Source organism: Megascapheus bottae, chromosome 13, assembly GCF_031878675.1.
Source record: "Megascapheus bottae isolate mThoBot1 chromosome 13, mThoBot2.hap1, whole genome shotgun sequence".
Classification (NCBI taxonomy): Eukaryota; Metazoa; Chordata; class Mammalia; order Rodentia; family Geomyidae; genus Megascapheus; species Megascapheus bottae.
In genome coordinates, this window is record NC_143521.1 from 21,799,055 (window position 1) to 21,818,272 (window position 19,218).

Below are 19,218 nucleotides of genomic sequence, written 5' to 3' on the forward strand. Positions count from 1 at the left end.
CAAATATTTTCCATTGTAAAATTGGATTGTCTATAATGGCTTTATAATTAAGTTTGTATAAAAGCTCATTTTAGTTCAGTTTTCTTTCTGGTGAAATAAACTGAACAAATATAAAAAAGTTCAGCATTACTATAAATATACTTGTCAAAAGATCTTTTAGTATATTTAAGTGTATATTAAATTTTTTTGTGGGTCATGGGGCTTGAACTCTGGGCCTGGGTGCTGTCCCTGAGCTCTTCAACTCAAGGCTACTGTCCTACCCTTGAGCCAAGCCCCACTTCCCATTTTCTAGAGGTTAATTGGAGGTAAGAGTCCTTTTATGCCTGGGCTGGCTTTAAACCTTGATCCTCAGATCTCAGCCTCCTGAATAACTAGGATTACAGGCATGAGGCACCATGCCCAGCTTAAATTACTTATAGATCATTGGATGGATACATTTGTCTAATCAGACAAGTTTTTCTTTTCCTTTCTTTTCCTTTTTGTCAGTTGTGGGGCTTGAACGCAGGGTCTGGTGCTGTCCTTGAACTTTATTTGCTTAAGGCTCGTGTGCTACTACTTTGAGCCACAGTTATACTTCTATTTGTTTGTTTGGTGGTTGATTGGAAATAAGCATCTCTCAGACTTTACTACCTGTGCTGTTATTGAATCATATCCTCAGATCTCAGCCTCCTGACAAGCTAGGATTATAGGCCTGACCTATCAGTGCCTGGCATAATCAAGAAAGGTTTTTTGTTTGTTTTTCATCAGTGTGGGGCTTGAACTCTGCACTTGGGCACTGTTCCTGGACTCTTTAGTTTAAGGCTAGTGCTTTAGGCCACTTCTGGTTCCCTGGTGATTAATTAGAGATAAGAGTCTCCCAGACTTTTGTGCCGAGCCTGGCTTTGAACCGTGATCCTTAGATCTCAGCCTCCTGAGTAGCTAGGATTACAGACATGAGCCACCAGTGTTCGACTAGGAAAGTTGTTTTTTGTTTTGTTTTGTTTTGTTGTTGTTGTTGTTCTTTTTTGGCCAGTCCTGGGATTGAGCTCAGGGCTTGAGCACTATCCTTGGACTTTCTCAAGGCTTTCTCTCTACCACTTGAGCTTCAGCACCACTTCTGGTTTTTTTCTATGTATGCAGCACCAAGGAATTGAACCCAGGTCTTTGTGCATGCTAGGCAAGCAAGCACTCTACCACTAGGCCAAACTCCTGGCCCAAAGGGTTTTTTGTTTTGGGGGGTATTTTTAAGATATGTTACCATAAAAATTTCATTCTGGTTTGTATTTGGGTTGGGATTTGAGGAATGGATTTGAGCAAAACAGCAATCAGGTAATATATATAACACCCAGGTTTGATTTCTCAGTACCACATATATAGAAAAAGCCAAAACTGGTGCTGTGGTTCAGGTGGTAGAGCTCTAGCCTTGAGAAATCCCAAGGACAGTGCCCAGGCCCTGAGTTCAAGCACCAGGGCTGGAAAAAAAAGTAAGTACGGTGGCCAAAGGAGTGGTCAGGTTATCATTTCAGGAGACGTAAGATGACACCTTGTCATTAAGAAAGACATTGCTACTTGGGGATTAATTTTTACTCATATTACAAGGTATTTATCCACAAGCCCTTAGTTCTAAAATCCAAGTTGACCACAGAAGAGAGTGGCTCAGAGCAGAAGAGACAAAGGGAAAATGGAGGCAAAGCATTTGCTGGCCCAACTGAAGAGTTAATGCAAGAGCAATTTCTAAGCAGCTCTTACTAAATCCCAAATCCCCCATACCAAAGAAAAAGGAAATCAGACTAGAAAATGCAAATGAATATAAATAATTTGATGTGATTTCAATATGTATACAACAGAAAATATAATTAAATGAGAAGAAAGTACTTCAGTATGGAGTCTGAACATTAGAGGTTTTAGTTTGGAGGTTATCAGTTTAGTGTAGTGTTCTCCTAAGTTTCAGATTTTAAATAGGTGTCTATACTTTAGAAACGTAAATACATTTAACATGTGATGGAAGCAGCAATAGTTAACATCACAGCTACACACAAGTCTTTTAGTATTAACTTAGATTCTACTTCCAGGTCTTTATTTCAGTAGGATAATAGCTTTATAATACTGGCAAAAGCCAAAGCCTGAGATCTCTTATAACTTTTTGATGGTACTAGTGACCTAAACAAACTTATTCCCTGATATACATTTCAAATATACACGAGCAAAATGCTTATTTCATCAAGGCAAGAAGATATAGACAAGGAAATTCAAAAGGTAGTGTTTATAAAATAGAAATGTTACTAGTTACAAGGAGCAGAAACATCAAAACTCTTTTTGCCCATTTTATTTGGAAGGTCCAGATGCAATATCTATTTATCAAGGGTGAAGCCAATGACAAGATGATTATGTCTAACGCTGGATCTTTCACTTACTTTACCTTTCAGATGATAAGTCATTCTATTACCTTGCCTCTTTTAAAGTCACAAATATCAAATACAAAGAAACTTATGGAATAAAATCCTCCAGAGAGTTTACAGAAAGGAGTCATCAGATTGAGAGAATGGTAAGCTCCACAGAAAATGTTTTATAATCCATGCTTTTGCCATAGTTTGAATGTGGCTTCTATGGGAACTCAGTCTCTCTGTACCTCAATTTCTTTTATAGTAAAATAGATACCATAATTGTGTCATACAGTTACAAGCATAAAATATCACAAAATACTTAGGCTACTGTTCTACACCTTTACCATTGTCTGTATGTCCTAGATGGTCAAAATTGTGGAGTAAAGAACTAATTAGATACTAAAAAATTAAAACAGGTTGCCATGTGTTTAATTCTTTTCTTTTTTTAAATTTAGAACCAGTAATTTTATTTTATTTTTATTTTTCATTTATTTATTTATTTGCCAATCCGGGAACTTGAACTCAAGGCCTACCGTTTGATCCACAGAACCACTCCTTGCTTTTTCCTATGTGTGGAGTGCTGAGGAATTGAACCCAGGGCTTCGTGCATGCTAGGCAAGCACTCTACCACTAGGCCACAATCCTGGCCTTATTCTTTGCCTTTATTGTTTTGGACAGTACTGAGTTTGAATGCAGGTGCAGGGCCGACTCCTTTCTAGGCACTTGAACTGTACTCCCAGATCTTTTTGCTTTAGCTTTGTTGGTTTCTGTTTTGTTTTTCCAGATAGAAGCTTGGTTGGCTTCAAATCACTATCTTCCTATCTATTACTCCATAATGGGATTGTAGATAGGAGCCAGCTTGCTTTTGAGACAGGGCCTAACTGGTTTTGAATTGTCGTCTTTGTCTCTCTTTGTCATCCAACAAGTTGGGATTACAGGTTTGAGTCACAGAATCCTGCCCTGATTTTTTTTTCATATTTTTATTGTAATTAATAGAAGGGTTACATGATATTTGCCAGATAGGAAGTGCATTAATTCACATACATTGATACCCTTTCACATGTCTTGGTCCCCATTTCCCTCCCCCCACCCCCACCCCTCATCTTGTTTTCCCCCCTTCCCTATCCAGTTTCGAATAACCAAATACAAATATATCCGATATATCAGGTAACAAAGTGGGATACTGTAACAATATGAGATAACCAAGGGACAGCAAAAGAGAAGAGAGATAACATAGTATATTAAGGACAACAATCATTCATTATATGTCCTGCCCTGATTTTTAACTCTGGATTTGATCTTCTCTCCTTCCTTCCTGAAAAAAAACAAACACAAACTCTTTATTAGCATTCATTAGTTGTACAAGTTCAATTTCATTGTGGTGTTGCACATGTGGTGTGTAATGCATCCTGATCCGGCTACCACTTCCATCAACTCTCATCCTCCTCAAGCCATTTATTGAAACAATTTCCGCAGGTTTCATAGCCCTGTCTTCAACCATGCAGATCAAGTATTTCAACTTCATTCACCCTCATTCATTCTCTCTGTTGGCCTTCCCCACCCACATTGATGCCTGCTCACTAACAGAGCTATTGTACTTTCCTTTGATATATACTGTTTTTAATTTATATTAATTATTCAACAGGTTTCCATCACAATAGTTCACATGTGTGCAATTTAGTCAGATTAGTTTCATCTTGTTCTCTCTTTCCCATATTCCTCACATACTAATTACTGAGTTTATACTATCTTCATACACAGTATATCATTTGATATTATTCTTCCTCCATGATTCTTTCACTCTTCTTTCCCCTTCTTATTCTTCCTACAATTATAATCTGTGTGTGTGTGTGTGTGTGTGTGTGTGTGTGTGTGTGTGTGGCTTATTTTGCTCAACATGATTATTTTCAGTGCTATTTTCCTGTGAATGACATAACTTCATTTTTGTTTGTGGATGAGTAATATGCCATCCAATTTTTTTTGCCATATTTTCTTTATCTGCTTCATTAATTGTTTGGTTCAATTCTGAAATTTAACTATTGTAAACAGAGCTATAGTAAATATGGATATTCAGGAATTTCCCCTTCTACGTTGGTTTACATAATTTTGGATATATTGCAAGGTGTAATATCACAGGTCCACAATGTGCATTCATCTTAAGTTTTTTGAGGAAGCGCCATACTGATTTGCATACTTGCTGCACAAGTTTACATTTTCACCAGCAGCTTATCTTGGTTTGTTTACCCCTACATCCTTTCTAACATCTGTTATTATTATTTTTTGATGATTGACAATCTGAGTGAGGTCAGATCTTAATGTAGTTTTGATTTGCATTTCCTTTATGACTGAGGACCTTGAACTCTATGTCTGTTAGCCATTTGGATTTATTTTTCTGAGAATTATCTGTTCAATTCATTTGCTATTTTCTAATTGGGTTATTTGTATTCTCATTGTTTAATGTTTTAGGTCTTTGTATAGGCTGCATATTAATCCTTTGTCCATTGAATATCTATTGAAGATTTTTCTCCCATTCTGTAAATTGTTTCTTGATTCCGATAATAGTTTCTTTTGCTGTGCACAAACTTTTAATTTGATGTGTTCCCATTTGTCAACTCTTACTATTATTTTTTCTGGCAATCAAGGTCTTTTTCAGAAAAATAATTACTCATGCTTCTGTTTTCCAGAATTTTCCCTATATTTTTCTACAGTACTTTGAAATGTTTAGAGGTGATTTTATTAACATCTTTGCTCCATTCAGAGTTGGGTTTCATACTAGATAAGAAAGTTAGTTTCCGTATTCTGTATATTGATAATCAGTTCCAGTATCATTTATCAAATAAGCTATCTTTTCTTTAGTTTATGTTTTGGTTCCTTTGTCAAAAAAGTACTGGAGGGGCCAGGAGTTTGGCCTAGTGGTAGAGTGCTTGCCTAGCACGCACAAAGACCCGGGTTCAATTCCTCAGTACCACATACATAGAAAAAAGCCAGAAGTGATGCTGTGGCTCAAGAGGTAGAGCTCTAGTCTTGAGAGAACCCAAGGACAGTGCTCAGGCACTGAGCAAAAAAATACTGGAGCTGTGTGATCTTATTTCTGTATCGTCTGTCCATTTCGGTCAGCTATTTGTTTTGTGTCAGTAGCATGCAATTTTATTACCGTGTCTCAGAAGTCTGGTATTGTGATACATACATCATTGCTCTTTTTGCTCAGTATTCTGTTTGTTATTTGGGATCTTTCATGCTTCCATGTGAGTTTTAGGATTAATTTTTCAATTTCTCCAGAAAAAAATGATCTTAGGATTTTGCTAGGCATTGCATTAAATTGGTGATTTACTTTCAGTAATGTATCCATTTTCGTGATACTAATTCTACCAACCCATAAACATGGGAGATATTTCTGTCTTCTGATGTCTTCTTCAATATATTTCTTCAAGAAATATTTCTTCAAGTTTCCTTTGTAGACATCTTTCATCTACTTAGTGAAGTTGTACCTAGTTTTGTTTCTTTTGTGGCTAATGTAAATGGAATTGTTTTCTTAGTTTCTGTCTAAATCAGCTTTTTGCTGGGATGGATTTGATATTCTCTTCTATCTGAATCCTTTTGAGAGTTATTCTAGAACAAACAGGTAATGGCTATATAAAACAGAGACGGTATTAGTATAATTCTTTATGGTTAGCTATAAGTACTATCTTTTAAAATTAAAAGAAGTATTTATGGGATAACTAATATCCTATAAAATAATGCTTTATTTTTACTATCTGAGAAGAACCTCTTTTCTTATTAATATAAAAGGAGAGATTTTCTCATTCTAATTTTTTTTTTTTTGCCAGTCTTGGGCTTAAGCTCAGGGCCTGAGGACTGTCCTTGAATTTTTCTCAAGGCTAGAACTTTACCACTTGAGCCTCAGCTTTTTCTAAGTATGTGGCACCAAACCTGTGGAATCAAACCCTGGTCCTCATGCATGCTAGGCAAGTACTCTACCACTAGGCCAAACTCCTGGCCAGGCTTTGTCTTGTTTTGTTTTGTTGGGGGCAGGGGTCATAGGGTTTGAACTCTGGACTAGAGCTTTTCAGCTCAAGGCTATCCCTGGGCCTGGGTGTTGTCCCTGAGCTCTTCAGCTCAAGGCTATTGCCCTACCCCTGGAGCCACAGTCCCACTTCCCATTCTCTACTGATTAATTGAAGATAAGAGTCTCAGGTTCTATTGTGCCTGGGCTGGCTTTGAACCCAGCCTTCTGAGTAGCTAGGATTACAGGAAGGAGCCACCATGCCCGCTTCATGCTGATCTTTTTCTCATTGACCTTTTCTTTCTCAGTATGAATAAGGCAGGAAAAAATTTGCATGCATTTTATTCCTATTTACTTCTATATAAGATGTTTCTAAATGCTGAAAAAAAATCAAGGCACAGAATTCTTCTTTCTCACAGTTAATGTGTGATATTAAGAAAGGGTTTGCAATTGTATTACCACAGTTCTTTACCATTCAAAGAATTCCCTAATGTTAAATATGAATAGTTTTTATTGTCTCTCATACTTTGTTTAAAAACACCTATGTGTGAAGACATTTAAATCTTCTGGAAACTTCTTGCTTTCTGCTTCCCACACCCCATCTATCATCTAAGTCTACTTCACAAGGATAAACTGGCCAGGATGGTACTGCCTCATTGGAGAAGTCGCTGATTTTCCTGTTTGTTGTTGTTGTTGTTGTTGTTCTCTGAATTTTAAAATAATTAACGATTATTCTTTGTTAATCAATGCCTTTTATGAATGAGAAACTCTTTTTTTTCTCTAATGCAATTGTTTTCTTAAAAAATCTTGCTTTGGAGCCAGGAGTTTGTCCTAGAGGTAGAGTGCTTACTGAGCATGCACAAAGACCTGGGTTTGATTACTAAGTACCACATACATAGAAAAAGTGGTGTTGTCATTCAAGCGGTAGGTCTCTAGCCTTGAGAAAACCCAAGGACAGTGCTCAGACCCTGAGTTCAAGCACTAGGACTGCAAAAAAAAATTAAAAAAAAAAAAAGCAAACGAAAAGAAAAATCAAGCTTTTGCCTTTTGCATGAAGATAATGCTATGTAAAATATATTTGCATATGCTAACATACATGATAATTTAGAGATTTAATTTTATTTTCCACCTATGTAAGCAGTTTTCTTTGTTCTACAAACTGACTTTCTCCTAAACTGAGATGTCAAACCATCTTGCCACAAATCAGTTTTCGTCTTGTTTTCATTGTGTGAATATCAGCTGTCACACTTTAACCTCTTATTTGACGGTACACATTGGTACCTATTATTTTAATTAGACCTGTGGTAGCAAATTACTACACAATTATGTGGTTGAAAATAGCAAACATCTGATTTTTTCTTTTTAGCAGTTCTATAAACTAAAAACAGGAAATCAAAGTGTTAGGAGTCAGTGAGAAAGGCTGGTTCTTTGTTCTAGCTTCTGGGCACTTCACACATACCCTGATTTGTTGCTTCAAAAACAGCAGATATGTAGGTCTCCATCTTTACATGAATTTCCTTCTTGTCTCTGTGATTTATACTCTGATAAGGATCCTTAAATGCCTTTCTAGCTATATGACAGTCTCTTTTTGAGATCTTTGGTTATATCTGCAAAGACACTTTTCCACACAAGAACACATTTACAGATTCCTGGATTAGCTACATTTTTTTAATGGGGTCACCTTTTCAGACCAGTGCAACTAAAATGATTTCAGGTGCATTTGGGGTCTTCTTGGTAACATCCCCTGACCTCCACATACTGAGTTTTTATTTAACATCCTTAAAATCTACAAGCCTGTGTAGAAATAATTCACAGCTATAAGATTTCTTTCATGAATATAAATAAAAGTTCACATTAGAAAATATCTTACTTGCTGGGCACGAGTGGAGTGGCTTATGCCTGTAATCCTAGCTACTCAGGAGGCTGAGATCTGAGGATTGTGGTTCAAGCCAGCCCAGGCATGAAAGTCCATGAGACTCTTATCTCCAGTTAACCCCTGGAAAGCCAGAAGTGGCATTGTGGCTCAAGCAGTAGGCTTGAGCTGAAAAGCTCAGAGACAGTGCCCAGGCCCAGAGTTTAAGCCAATGAGAGAGAGAGAGAGAGAGAGAGAGAGAGAGAGAGAGAGAGAGAGAGAGAGAGAGAGAGAGAGAGAGAGAGAGAGAGAGAGAGAGAGAGAGAGAGAGAGAGAGAGAGAGAGAGAGAGAGAGAGAGAGAGAGAGAGGAGAGAGAGAGAGAGAGAGAGAGAGAGAGAGAGAGAGAGAGAGAGAGAGAGAGAGAATAAATATCTTAGTTATATATTTTATCATTGCTATTGGTTATCCTTATTGTTATTTTTTGAAGTACATTTTCTTACGAATTTTCTGTATTTGCTCATAACTTCTTTTACTGGTAGTTTTCAATCCTGCTCTGAATTTTAGAGCTGGTGGATTCTTTGAATGAGATACAGTGCCTTTTAGAAATTATCAATAAGGGGCAGTATTACTCTCCACATGGTACTTGGTGATATCTGACGACTTGTTTCTCTATAAGATTGTGGTGTGATTCCAAAAGTACAGCTTCAGCTTGATTTCTCTGGGAAATCTGAGGCCTGAATTTCATCACACATGTGGTTCTGAAGGCGTCAGAGGGTTGGGCTGTTTGTCTTATATCAGAAAGGACAGTCCAGGGAAGGTGGAGCAGAACTTCCCAGACTTCACTGGGTGTGGTGCTCAGGTCAGACAAGGACAGGCCTTTGGAGTGGTGCCTTATGTTTATATAGTGGATGTAGTAAATAGCTACTTTATGTTTATATTTTCCTGGATTATTAACAGAAGTAGCAAAACACAATTTTCTATAATTATCCTCCAGTGAATGTTTGAAGATGCAATCCTATTATTTAGTTGATTAGATAGTTAGTATCTCTTTCACAGTTTTGAAGATGAAACTGTGCCACTTTTGTGGAATGGGAATGGGAGAATGGAGAGTGGGAGAAGGAGCCATCTTTAACCATGTTTTAACACTATGGATAAAATTATGCCAGGCTTGTATATTCATTGTTCTACTTAACATTCCCACCTGGTTCTCTCACAGACTTCTCAAAGTTACCTGGTCTCCAGCTCGTGGTTCAAAATTGTTCCCTCTCCCATTCTCTCCCTGCTAGTGTTTACCCACTCAGTGAATGATATCACTGCCCACCAACTTGCTATCACACCTACATTTTCTTGATTTTCATATCTCCTGGCCCAACTATTTGTAGCTTGTTATCTCTCTGTGAGACCAGTTAGTGTATTCTCTCATATAGGCAACTTACCGTTCCCAGTGCTTCCACTCCAGAAGCCATTTAACACAGCGATTAAATTGACCTCCTCAAAAACACATTTTGGGGCTGAGAGTGTGGCTTAGTGGAAGAGTGCTTTTCTAACACACATGAAGCCCTGGGTTCAGTTCCTCAGTACTACATAAACAGAAAAAGTTGGAAGTGGTGCTGTGGGTCAAGTGCTAGAGTGCTAGCCTTGTGCACAGAGAAGCTCAAGGACAGAGCCCAGGCACCGAGTTCAAGCCCAGGACCAGCAAAACAAAACCAAAAAACAATCCACAATATTAACCTTTTACTCCAGATTTTTGGGATAATATCCAGGTTCCTTACCAAAGTCTCCAAAACACATGCTCTGGCTCAAATGACTCTTGCAACTCTACCCTTTCCCCTCTGGGGTCTACCCACATTATTAGCCTTCCTTTTGAATTTTTGTTTTTTTTTTACTTTCTGTTTCTTAGAATTAAAGAGTGCCTTCTGCTTACTGTTGCTGACCCTCATGGTCTACTTAGGAAAGTCATCTTTTAGGATTCTCCAGCCACCAACCTGTATTACTTTCTGTAGCAACTTTTCTTTTCTCTTTCTTTCTTTCTTTCTCTTCTTTCTTCCTCCCTCCCTCCCTCCCTCTCTCCCTCCCTCCCTCTCTCCTTTCTTTCTTTCTTTCTTTCTTTCTTTCTTTCTTTCTTTCTTTCTTTCTTTCTTTCTTTCTTTCTTTCTTTCTTTCTTTGCTTTCAAGCCTGGGGCTTGAACTCAGGACGTGGGCACTCTCCTTGAGAAAGCTCAAAGCTACCACTTGAGCCACAGTACTACTTCTGGCTTTTCCCGAGTATGTGGTACCAAGGGATAGAACCCAGGGCTTCCTGCATGCTTGGCAAGAACTCTACCACTAGGCCACACTCCCAGTCCCCATTTTTTTGTTTATAATTAATGTCTTTATGTTTCTTACTGTTTACCTCTCCATTTTGAGAGTAAGGCCCACACTGTTTTTGGTAAATGCCCCTTGCCTAGGTAGCTACGCTCATGCCTCAAACACAGAAGATGCTGTACTGATTGTGTTTTCAGTGTTAAGATTAAAAAGAGCTGGAGAATTAATCCATCTTAAAATGTTATATACTTAATTTATACAAGGCTATAAACATGCCAAGGGCAGTACTGTCTTTTCCTTAGAAGAGTTTATGGTCTTGTTTACATATGGAAGTTTATTCAGGGAAAAGAAAACAAAAAAGTAAGTAACAACACAATGGGACAATGTGAAAGCTGCCATACTTCAGCCTTAATTGTCAAAATACATGACTAGAAAGATTAGCATTTTCACTGATCAGAGGTGGAAAACTCCCCCATGCATTAGCCGGAAGCTTTCTTGAAGAGGTAAAGGGAAGTTTTGTTGCTACCTTGGTCCTCTGCTGGAACATAATCTTCTAACTGTAGCACAAAGTCTGTAGGACTGGCCTAACTTATTTTCATGGGTGGAACCCTGAAGGAATTTCCTAGCCGGAATCTCTAGCTGGCTTCCTGTCACTACTAATCTTTCTTAAGGACTTAATCTTCCTGCAGTTTGCAACCAAAGGGAAGAGGCAAGCTCAAGCCTGCAAAACAGCAACAGGGTAGGTATCAGTCTATCTGCCACATATTTTGGTTTGTTTTAGTGTTTGAGTTCAAGCCAAGGACTAGGGTATTATTTTTAAGGTAAATGTACAATTCTATCATTATCTCATACTTCATTTAATACAATAATTACTAGGTAAATTATTTTTAGGTTCAGATCATAGAAAAGAAAAGACAGTAGTTTGTACTATGTTATATTTCCCAGTTTCTGGTAAAAAAATACCAATACCAGTTAAAATTCTCCAGAAAATATTTCCAGCAATGGAAGAGGAAATTTCCCTTATCTTCCATTAAACTTTGAAGCCAAAAAAGAAAAGTAACCCACTAAGAAGTAATCATTTATAAGATACAGATTCATGGACAAAGAATTTTCTTCCTGTTTTTTTTTTTTGTTTGTTTGTTTAAAGTGGTACTAACAATCAAATCCAGGGCCTTGAACTGAGCTACATGCATTGTTCATTCAAAACACATATTTGAGTTTTTTTTCCTTGTTCTTGTTGTTGATAGTGGGGCTTGAACTTGGAAACTGGGTGCTATCAATGAGCTCTCCTGCTCAAGGCTAGCACTCTACCACTTTGAGCCAGAACACCACTTCCGGATTTTTGGTAGTTAATTAGAGATATAAGCGTCTCACATAAAATACAACTTAAAGAAAAGAAGAGTCTCATGTATTTTCTGGTCCAGGCTGGCTCTGAATGGTGATTGGCAGATCTGAGCCTCCTAAGTAAGTAGGATTACAGTCATGAGCCACTAGCACCCAGCTTTGAGTTGTTCTTTAGGAGCTTTTCTAGCCTAGAATATTCCTATTCATTAACAATACTTCTTTATTTGATCCAACTGGAATTAAGCTCATCTATGCAATTCAATTTTTTTTACATTTTTTATATAATAATTTATTAACGTTGATTTTTATATCATATTTTAAATGACAAGTTTAACAAACAAGTGTTCAAGAATATGCAATTCAATTTTAGCAAAATCACTGCTGTTGACTTAGCAAGATTCCCATCTCTTTAGTATGTGATCATCCTCAGTATCTGGCTCTTCTTCCTTCTGTTCTTTCAGGAGTCATATGATCCCCTTGTCCTGGCTTCAGCAAGAATCTTGTTAAGTGGGTTTAGCTAGAATCACTCCCTTAACCTATTGTTTTTCCTTTGTAACTTTAAATCCACAGACCCTCCACCCTCTTCCTTGTCTACAAATTCCCACTTGCCCACTCTCTATTCAAAGTTAAGCCTAATCTCTCTGTATTACTATGCCTGTCTATAACAATGATTCTAAAAGTCTTCCTGATCAGTCTTTAACAAGAGCCACCAAGGACTTTTCTTTCATACCCCAACTTCCAAACTGAACATAGTTTCAATCATATCAGAAAGTGAGTGTTATCAATGTCACTTAGTGTAGTTAACATAGGGTCTAAAGCCAGGTAGCCTGGGTTCATGATCCATATCCACTTCCTGTGCCACCTTAGACAAGTTTAAGCATCTAAGCATCTGTTTCTTCATGTGAAATGGAGCTTGTGAGACTAGTACTTTCCTCCAAATGCCATGTGAAATTTAATTGAAGTTCAATACCTATCATGACAATAAACTTAATACATGTAAACTAATATGTAATGGTCATAATAATACTGTACCAGAAGCTGTCCATGTTTAGAGATCAATAGTGTGGAAGTGTTGATCTGATCATATTTCTCTTTGAATAGTCTAAGGTTTTCTTTTTTTTTTTCATATACACTAGTATGATATGCTCCCAATCCTTCCTCTAAGTGTAGCAAGAATTCAAAATTTCAGACATTTCCCTAAAAGGATGGAATCATTGAAAATTAGCTGCTTTGAAAGCTGTAAGTAGGGGCCAAGAGTGCAGCCTAGTGGTAAAGTGCCTGTCTAGCATGCAGGAACCCCAGGAAGCCTGGGTTCAATTCCTTGGTTCCACATACACAGAAAAAGCCAGAAGTGGTATGATGGCTCAAGTGATAGAGTGCTGGCCTTGAGAAAGCCCAGGGACAGTGCAGAGGAAAAAAAAGATGGAAATGAAGTGAGCTTAGTGAAATCCCCATTAGTATGATTCAAATCTGACACCGGCCTATGGAATAATCATCACTGTGTTATCACTGTGGTATCTCCCACAGTCTTAGGGAATTACGTTTGCAAGTGGCAACATAATTTTCAGGTAAAACAATGTGCCACCATCTCCTTCCTTTTATAGCATTGTTGATTTTCAGCTCATGTTCTCAAATCATTCATTTATACAGTTACTCATCAGTTATGTAGTATTTCCTCTACCTTGGACAATGTATAGAGCAATGGAGATGCAAAAATGATCCAGACAGGGGCAGGGAGTTTGGCCTAGTGATAGATTGCTTGTCTAGCATGCACGAAGCCCTGAGTTCCATTCCTTGGTACCACATACATAGAAAAAGCCAGAAGTGGTGCTGTGGCTCAAGTGATAAAGCACTAGCCTTGACAACACCCAAAGACAGTACCCAGGCCCTGAGTTCAAGAAAAATAAAAACAGACACACTCATAGAAAGAAACACTATGATATGTATACTAGAATCACTCACGAGCTGCCAGGGCGGCCCAAGGAGTGATCCTCTCTGAAAAATGTAACTCAGTGTTAACTTAGTTACCATTGAAGTATCACTGATTTCCCCCCCTAAACTTGGGATTCTAGTCTAGACTGATAGTTTGTAACTTCTTTCCAGCCCTTTTCCATTTGGTTCACATCTTGAAGATATACTGCCATAAAATTACAGAGCATGTTTAGACAAAGGCTAGGTTGAAAAGGAGTAGAGACCATCCCAACTCCCATTAGATCTACCTATTCTAGAAGCTGAAGTAACACATGGAATAACTTTGTCTGATGTCAACAAATAGTATCCAATGGATGGAAGAAAATACATCTCCAGTGTGGGATGCCCAGTGGAGATGTCCTCACTGTGAGACAGTAATTTTATACTAGGAAATGACTTCAGCTATTTCTGTAGTTGTCTTTTCAGTAGGAATTTTACAAAGAGTTGCCAGAGATGTGGGTAAAACATAAGGCAATCACCAGCCTACAAATTAAGCTGCTGACAAACTGTTAAACATAGAACCTGACCTTGCTATTTGGATGAAGGTTTCATTTACTTATAAGTGGAAAATATAGGGGCTGGGAGTTTGGCCTAGTGGTTAAGGTGCTTGCCTAGCATGCATGAAGACCCGGGTTCGATTCCTCAGTACCACATACATAGAAAAAAGCCAGAAGTGGTGCTGAGGCTCAAGTGGTAGAGCTCTAGCCTTGAGAAAGTCCAAGGACAGTGCTCAGGCCCTGAGCTCAAGCCCAGGACTGGCAAAAAAAAAAGTGGAAAATATAGCAACCTTTTTGTTGATACTATATTTTTTGAGAAAGTGCATTATCTTAATGGAAATCAAGGAAGAGCTATAACTTTAGGTAAACTTAGAAAGTTTTTAAGTATGTAAATTTTATTTCCATGCTATAAATGTTCTTTGTACTTTCTCATCATAAAAATATCTCTCTTCAAGTAAAATGATTTATTATCTTTTTAAATTAAGTGGCTGTTCTTGTTTTGTTTATTTTTTTGTGTATAATTCTTGTCAGTGAGTGGGCACTGATTCCTGTTCAAGTTGTGTCTTCCATATAACTTTTTATAAATAAACACATAAAAATTAAAAAATCAACAAGAGATGGGAGGAATTTTAAGGTGGGAGCAGAGTAAGTCCAGGACAAATGAGGGGATGAGATTGTAAAGCTTCAACTGAAGAAGACTCTGGAGTGCAGTGGGAGCATCAATACCCAGTATTTTAGTTTAGAGCTAATATCAACTGCCAATATGGTGAGGGAACAACTGAGGGGAGAGAAGATATGGTAGAAAAATATAAACTTGACTTTTTGAGCAGCTGACTTTATATCATATAAATGGGATTGAAGCAAGAGAAGTGGTTTTGATTTCAGAAAGTGAAATCTATTCAGCATTGTCGTAGTTGAAGGGAGTCAGGAGGAGGATGCGTCACAATAAGGATGCAGTCTGTCTGCAGGAAGTGTGGGGCCTGTGGTTCTTATAACAACTTATGTGGACTTGTGATTTCTGACTTCTGAGTCTCTGTCCAGCCTTGCTTCATTTCAAAGCTGGTGCTTTCCTTAGGGAATCAAAACCTTTAGGGAATCAGCTTTATGAACATTCCAAATGCCTCACAGGTTCAGACTGGAAAAACTAGAGAATAAAATGATAGAAAGAGTGGTAAAACACTAGATCATTTTCTAGCAAGCATAAATTCTTGCTTACTTGCACACACACACACACACACACACACACACACACACACAAGTCAACCATACTGCTATCAATAATGGACTAGATGTCATACTCTGGAATGAGGATAGCAAGCAGGATAGACTTTCTTAGAAATGAGGAAGATGCTTAAAAAAACAAAAAATAAAAAGCAGCATATACTCTAGAGTTCTCCACCAGAGGATGGAGCTCAATGTTCTATTCCCTCCAGAACGCAGTGCTCCATTTCCTTCATTGTCAGGCACATTTAGGTGGTACCCTTAGACTTGGATGCTTGCTGCCCAAGGAAGTACAGACTGAGGTGAGGAGTGGGGGGGCCTGTGAGGATAAATGAAACCCTATCTAGTCCAGAGGCTGCAAAACTTGTTTCTGCCAGTAGTGGCTCTTAGTACACGAAGAAGGGAATTTTCTGAAGTCAGAGCAACCTAGAATTAGAGATCTGAGCAGTGACAGCACCCATCTTCAGTCCACATTCAGCATCAGCTGTATACACTAGAAACTTCAAGAGACTTAAGTTAGTTTTCCTCTACTTGAATGCTGCTGGACAGTAGATCTGTTTCTCTAACTATCTGGGTTAATGCTTGACTGCTTTGGTAGCCAGTCCAGTGGAGAAAGAGTGCAACTCAACCCTGCCACTCCACTATCTGACTCCTGAGTAATTAAGCAGGTGACAATTAGGGGAAAAATATCAAGTACTACAAGAACAACAAAATGAAAAATGCTAGGTAGCATATAATAATACCTCTGAAGGCTAATGGTCTCAATTCTCTAATCAATTCAGACTGTCATATTATATTAAAATGTAAGATCAAGTTGGGTACTGGGGTCCCATACCTGTGATCCTACTTAGGAGGTTGAGATCTCAGGATCTCAGTTCAAAGCTAGCTTGGGCAAGAAAGTCCTCAGGATTATAATTTCCAATTAATCAACCAAAAACCAAGAAATAGACCTATGGCTCAAGTGGTAGAGTGCTAGTTTTGAGCAAAATAAACTCAGGGACAGTGCCCTGGCCCTGAGTTCAGGATCCAAGACCAGAAATAAAATGAATGAATGGATGAATGAATGAATAAATGAATAAAATAAATGATAATCCATTTGTTGTTTAGAAGAAATGTACCTTATGGGCAAAGAAACACAGGTTAGTAAGAAAGGATAAAAAAAGATAATAATAAAGTCCAAAGCAAGGAGTAGAAGCTGTACTCATACCTGATAGAGAAGACTTCAAACAAAAATCAGTAGATGAGACATAGAAGATCATTTTATTAAGTTAACAATCCAATAAGAAGAGAAAACAAGCATAAATATATAGAGAGTGGATATCAGTGCATTCTATGTCACAAAACAAACCCTTCTGGGCATGATAGATCCCTATATAACAATGGAATATAATAGAAACAACTCATTCCATCTGGGCCCTGTGGCTCATGGCTGTAATCCTACCTACTCAAGAGGCTGAGATCTGAGACTCATGGTTTAAAACTAGCTGGGCACAAAAGGCTGTGAGGCTCTTATTTCCAATTGACCACCAGCCAATCGGAAGTGGCGCTGGGGTTCAAAGTGGTAGAGAGCTACTCTTGAGCTGAAGAGACCAGGTCCAGAATTCAAGCCCATGAACAGCCCCACCCCCCACAAAGAAGAGGGAGAAAGAAAAAGAGGAAGAAAGGAAGGGAGGGAAGGAGAGAGAGAAGGGGGAGGGAAGGAAAGAAGGAAGGAGAGAGGGAAGGAAGAAGGGAGGGAGGGGGGAAGGAAGGAAGGGAAGGAAGGAGAAAGGAAAGGAGAAAGGAATAATTCACTCCTGCTAATAGACAGATTGTCCAGACAAAAATTCAAAAGAAAAACTTCAGAATTAAGTGCAACTGTAGATCAAATGGGCTTTACAGACAAAAATCGAATGAAAATGAAAATACAACTTAACAGAGCTTTGGGGACACAGCAAAATGTACATTAAAAATCAGAATGATGCTGAGGACAGTGGCTCACGCCTATAATCCTAGCTACTGAGGAAGCAGAGATGTGAGGATCAAGGTTCAAAACCAGCCTAGACACTAAAGAAAGTGAGACTCTTCAATTAATCACTAGAAAACGGGAAGTGGGGCTATGTAACAAGGGTAGAGCTGTAGCCTTGAGCTGAAAAGCTAAGGGATAACGCCCAGACCCAGAGTTCAAGCTCCATGAACCCCCCCAATTGGAATGATTTCAAATCATTAGAAAAATAAGAAAAATTCAGAAAAATGGAAAGCAGTAAATGGAAAGCAGCAATATCAGGTTAGGAATTATGAAATGAATAATAAAGAAACAATAAAAATTGATCAATCAAGTAGTGAAAAGATGAAGCTTAACAAATCCTTAGTGAAACCAAAAGAGAGAATTCACAGTAATAAAAGAGAGCAATAATTTAAATTATTTGATAATTAACATTAATATAATCAAAAATTTTTTAGATACCAGATAAGGTATGACATATGTGATATAATATTACTTAACTATCAATTCATAAGTAAATTCTATGAGTCAGGCATTATGAGTACCCATCTGACAAAGGTGTAGGAACTTCAAACCGTTAAGATTGTGAATTTTTCTGGTGGGGAAATGAACAGAAAACCTTGCTTTATGTCTCTAGATAAATGAAAGAGTAACATTTTCCTTAAAACTAATACTTTTTTATTTCTATCAGATGTCTAGGATATTTCGACGTTCTTCTGGAGGGGGTCGATATATAAAATCTCACGTTATCAAATTAAGGTATGTAGACTTGATGTGTAACTTCAAATCAAAAATTTTGAATGGGGCATTTGATTAACTGTGATCATTCAATTGCACTGAGAAAATCTTAGTTGCAAAAGGACTTAAATATTTAAGCAGTGCAGATTCTGGTTTTTTCTCTATCACCATTGAAAAGATGTAAGGTACACCAGAGACATGACCTTCTTACAGAAAAAACATCACAGAACTTTAGGCATCAAACTAAGTATACCTTTAATCATTTTTACTTTTCTCATTTTAAACCAATACAATTTTCTCTTTTAATTTAACTTAATTTAATTTTATTGGAACAGTGATGTACAGAGGGGTTACAGTTACATAAGTAAGGTAATGAGTACATTTCTTATTAAACATTCTTATCCTCTCCCTCCTTTTTCTCCCACTTTCTTTCCCCACCCTAATACTCAACCCATCTCCTACCCCTTGTTAGTATCATTGATTCATTGGCTCATCCTTTGTTCTTTGTCTCACCATTTTGTTATTCAGTTCCCTTTCCCAAATCAGATAAACATTTATATAAGACTCAGGGGACCAAAATAAAAAACACTGAAAACAGGGAAAAAACCAAAGGGGGGAAAAAAAACAGAAGAAAAAAGAAATAACTTTACACAGTACATTAAAACAAAAACAATGACCAAAAATCACTTCTCATTTCCATATCTTGGAGTTTATTTCACTTAGCATCATCTTATATGTTCATATGTCCATAGCTATTGAGCTATTGTGATCCTCTTTGAGGACTGCCCTAAACATATACTAATTATCACAAATGAGGGAAACCATGGAGTCTGTTTCTTTGGGTCTGGCTTACTACACTCAATATGATTTTTTTTCTAAGTCATTCCATTTCCTTACAAATGGAGTGTTGTTGTTCTTTCTAATGGAAGCATAGAATTGC

At 37.7% G+C, this 19,218-nt stretch overlaps 1 protein-coding gene across 1 annotated transcript in view; it reads left to right on the forward strand.

Moving 5' to 3' along the window:
• LOC150055681 (transmembrane protease serine 11F) overlaps nt 1-19,218 on the forward strand; it is a 37,467-nt gene that overhangs the window by 5,442 nt on the left and 12,807 nt on the right. The window contains exons 4-5 of the mRNA XM_090343149.1: nt 2,406-2,524; nt 18,232-18,299. Of these exons, the coding sequence (XP_090199275.1) occupies nt 2,406-2,524; nt 18,232-18,299 (187 nt within the window). The remainder of the gene's footprint in view (nt 1-2,405; nt 2,525-18,231; nt 18,300-19,218) is intronic.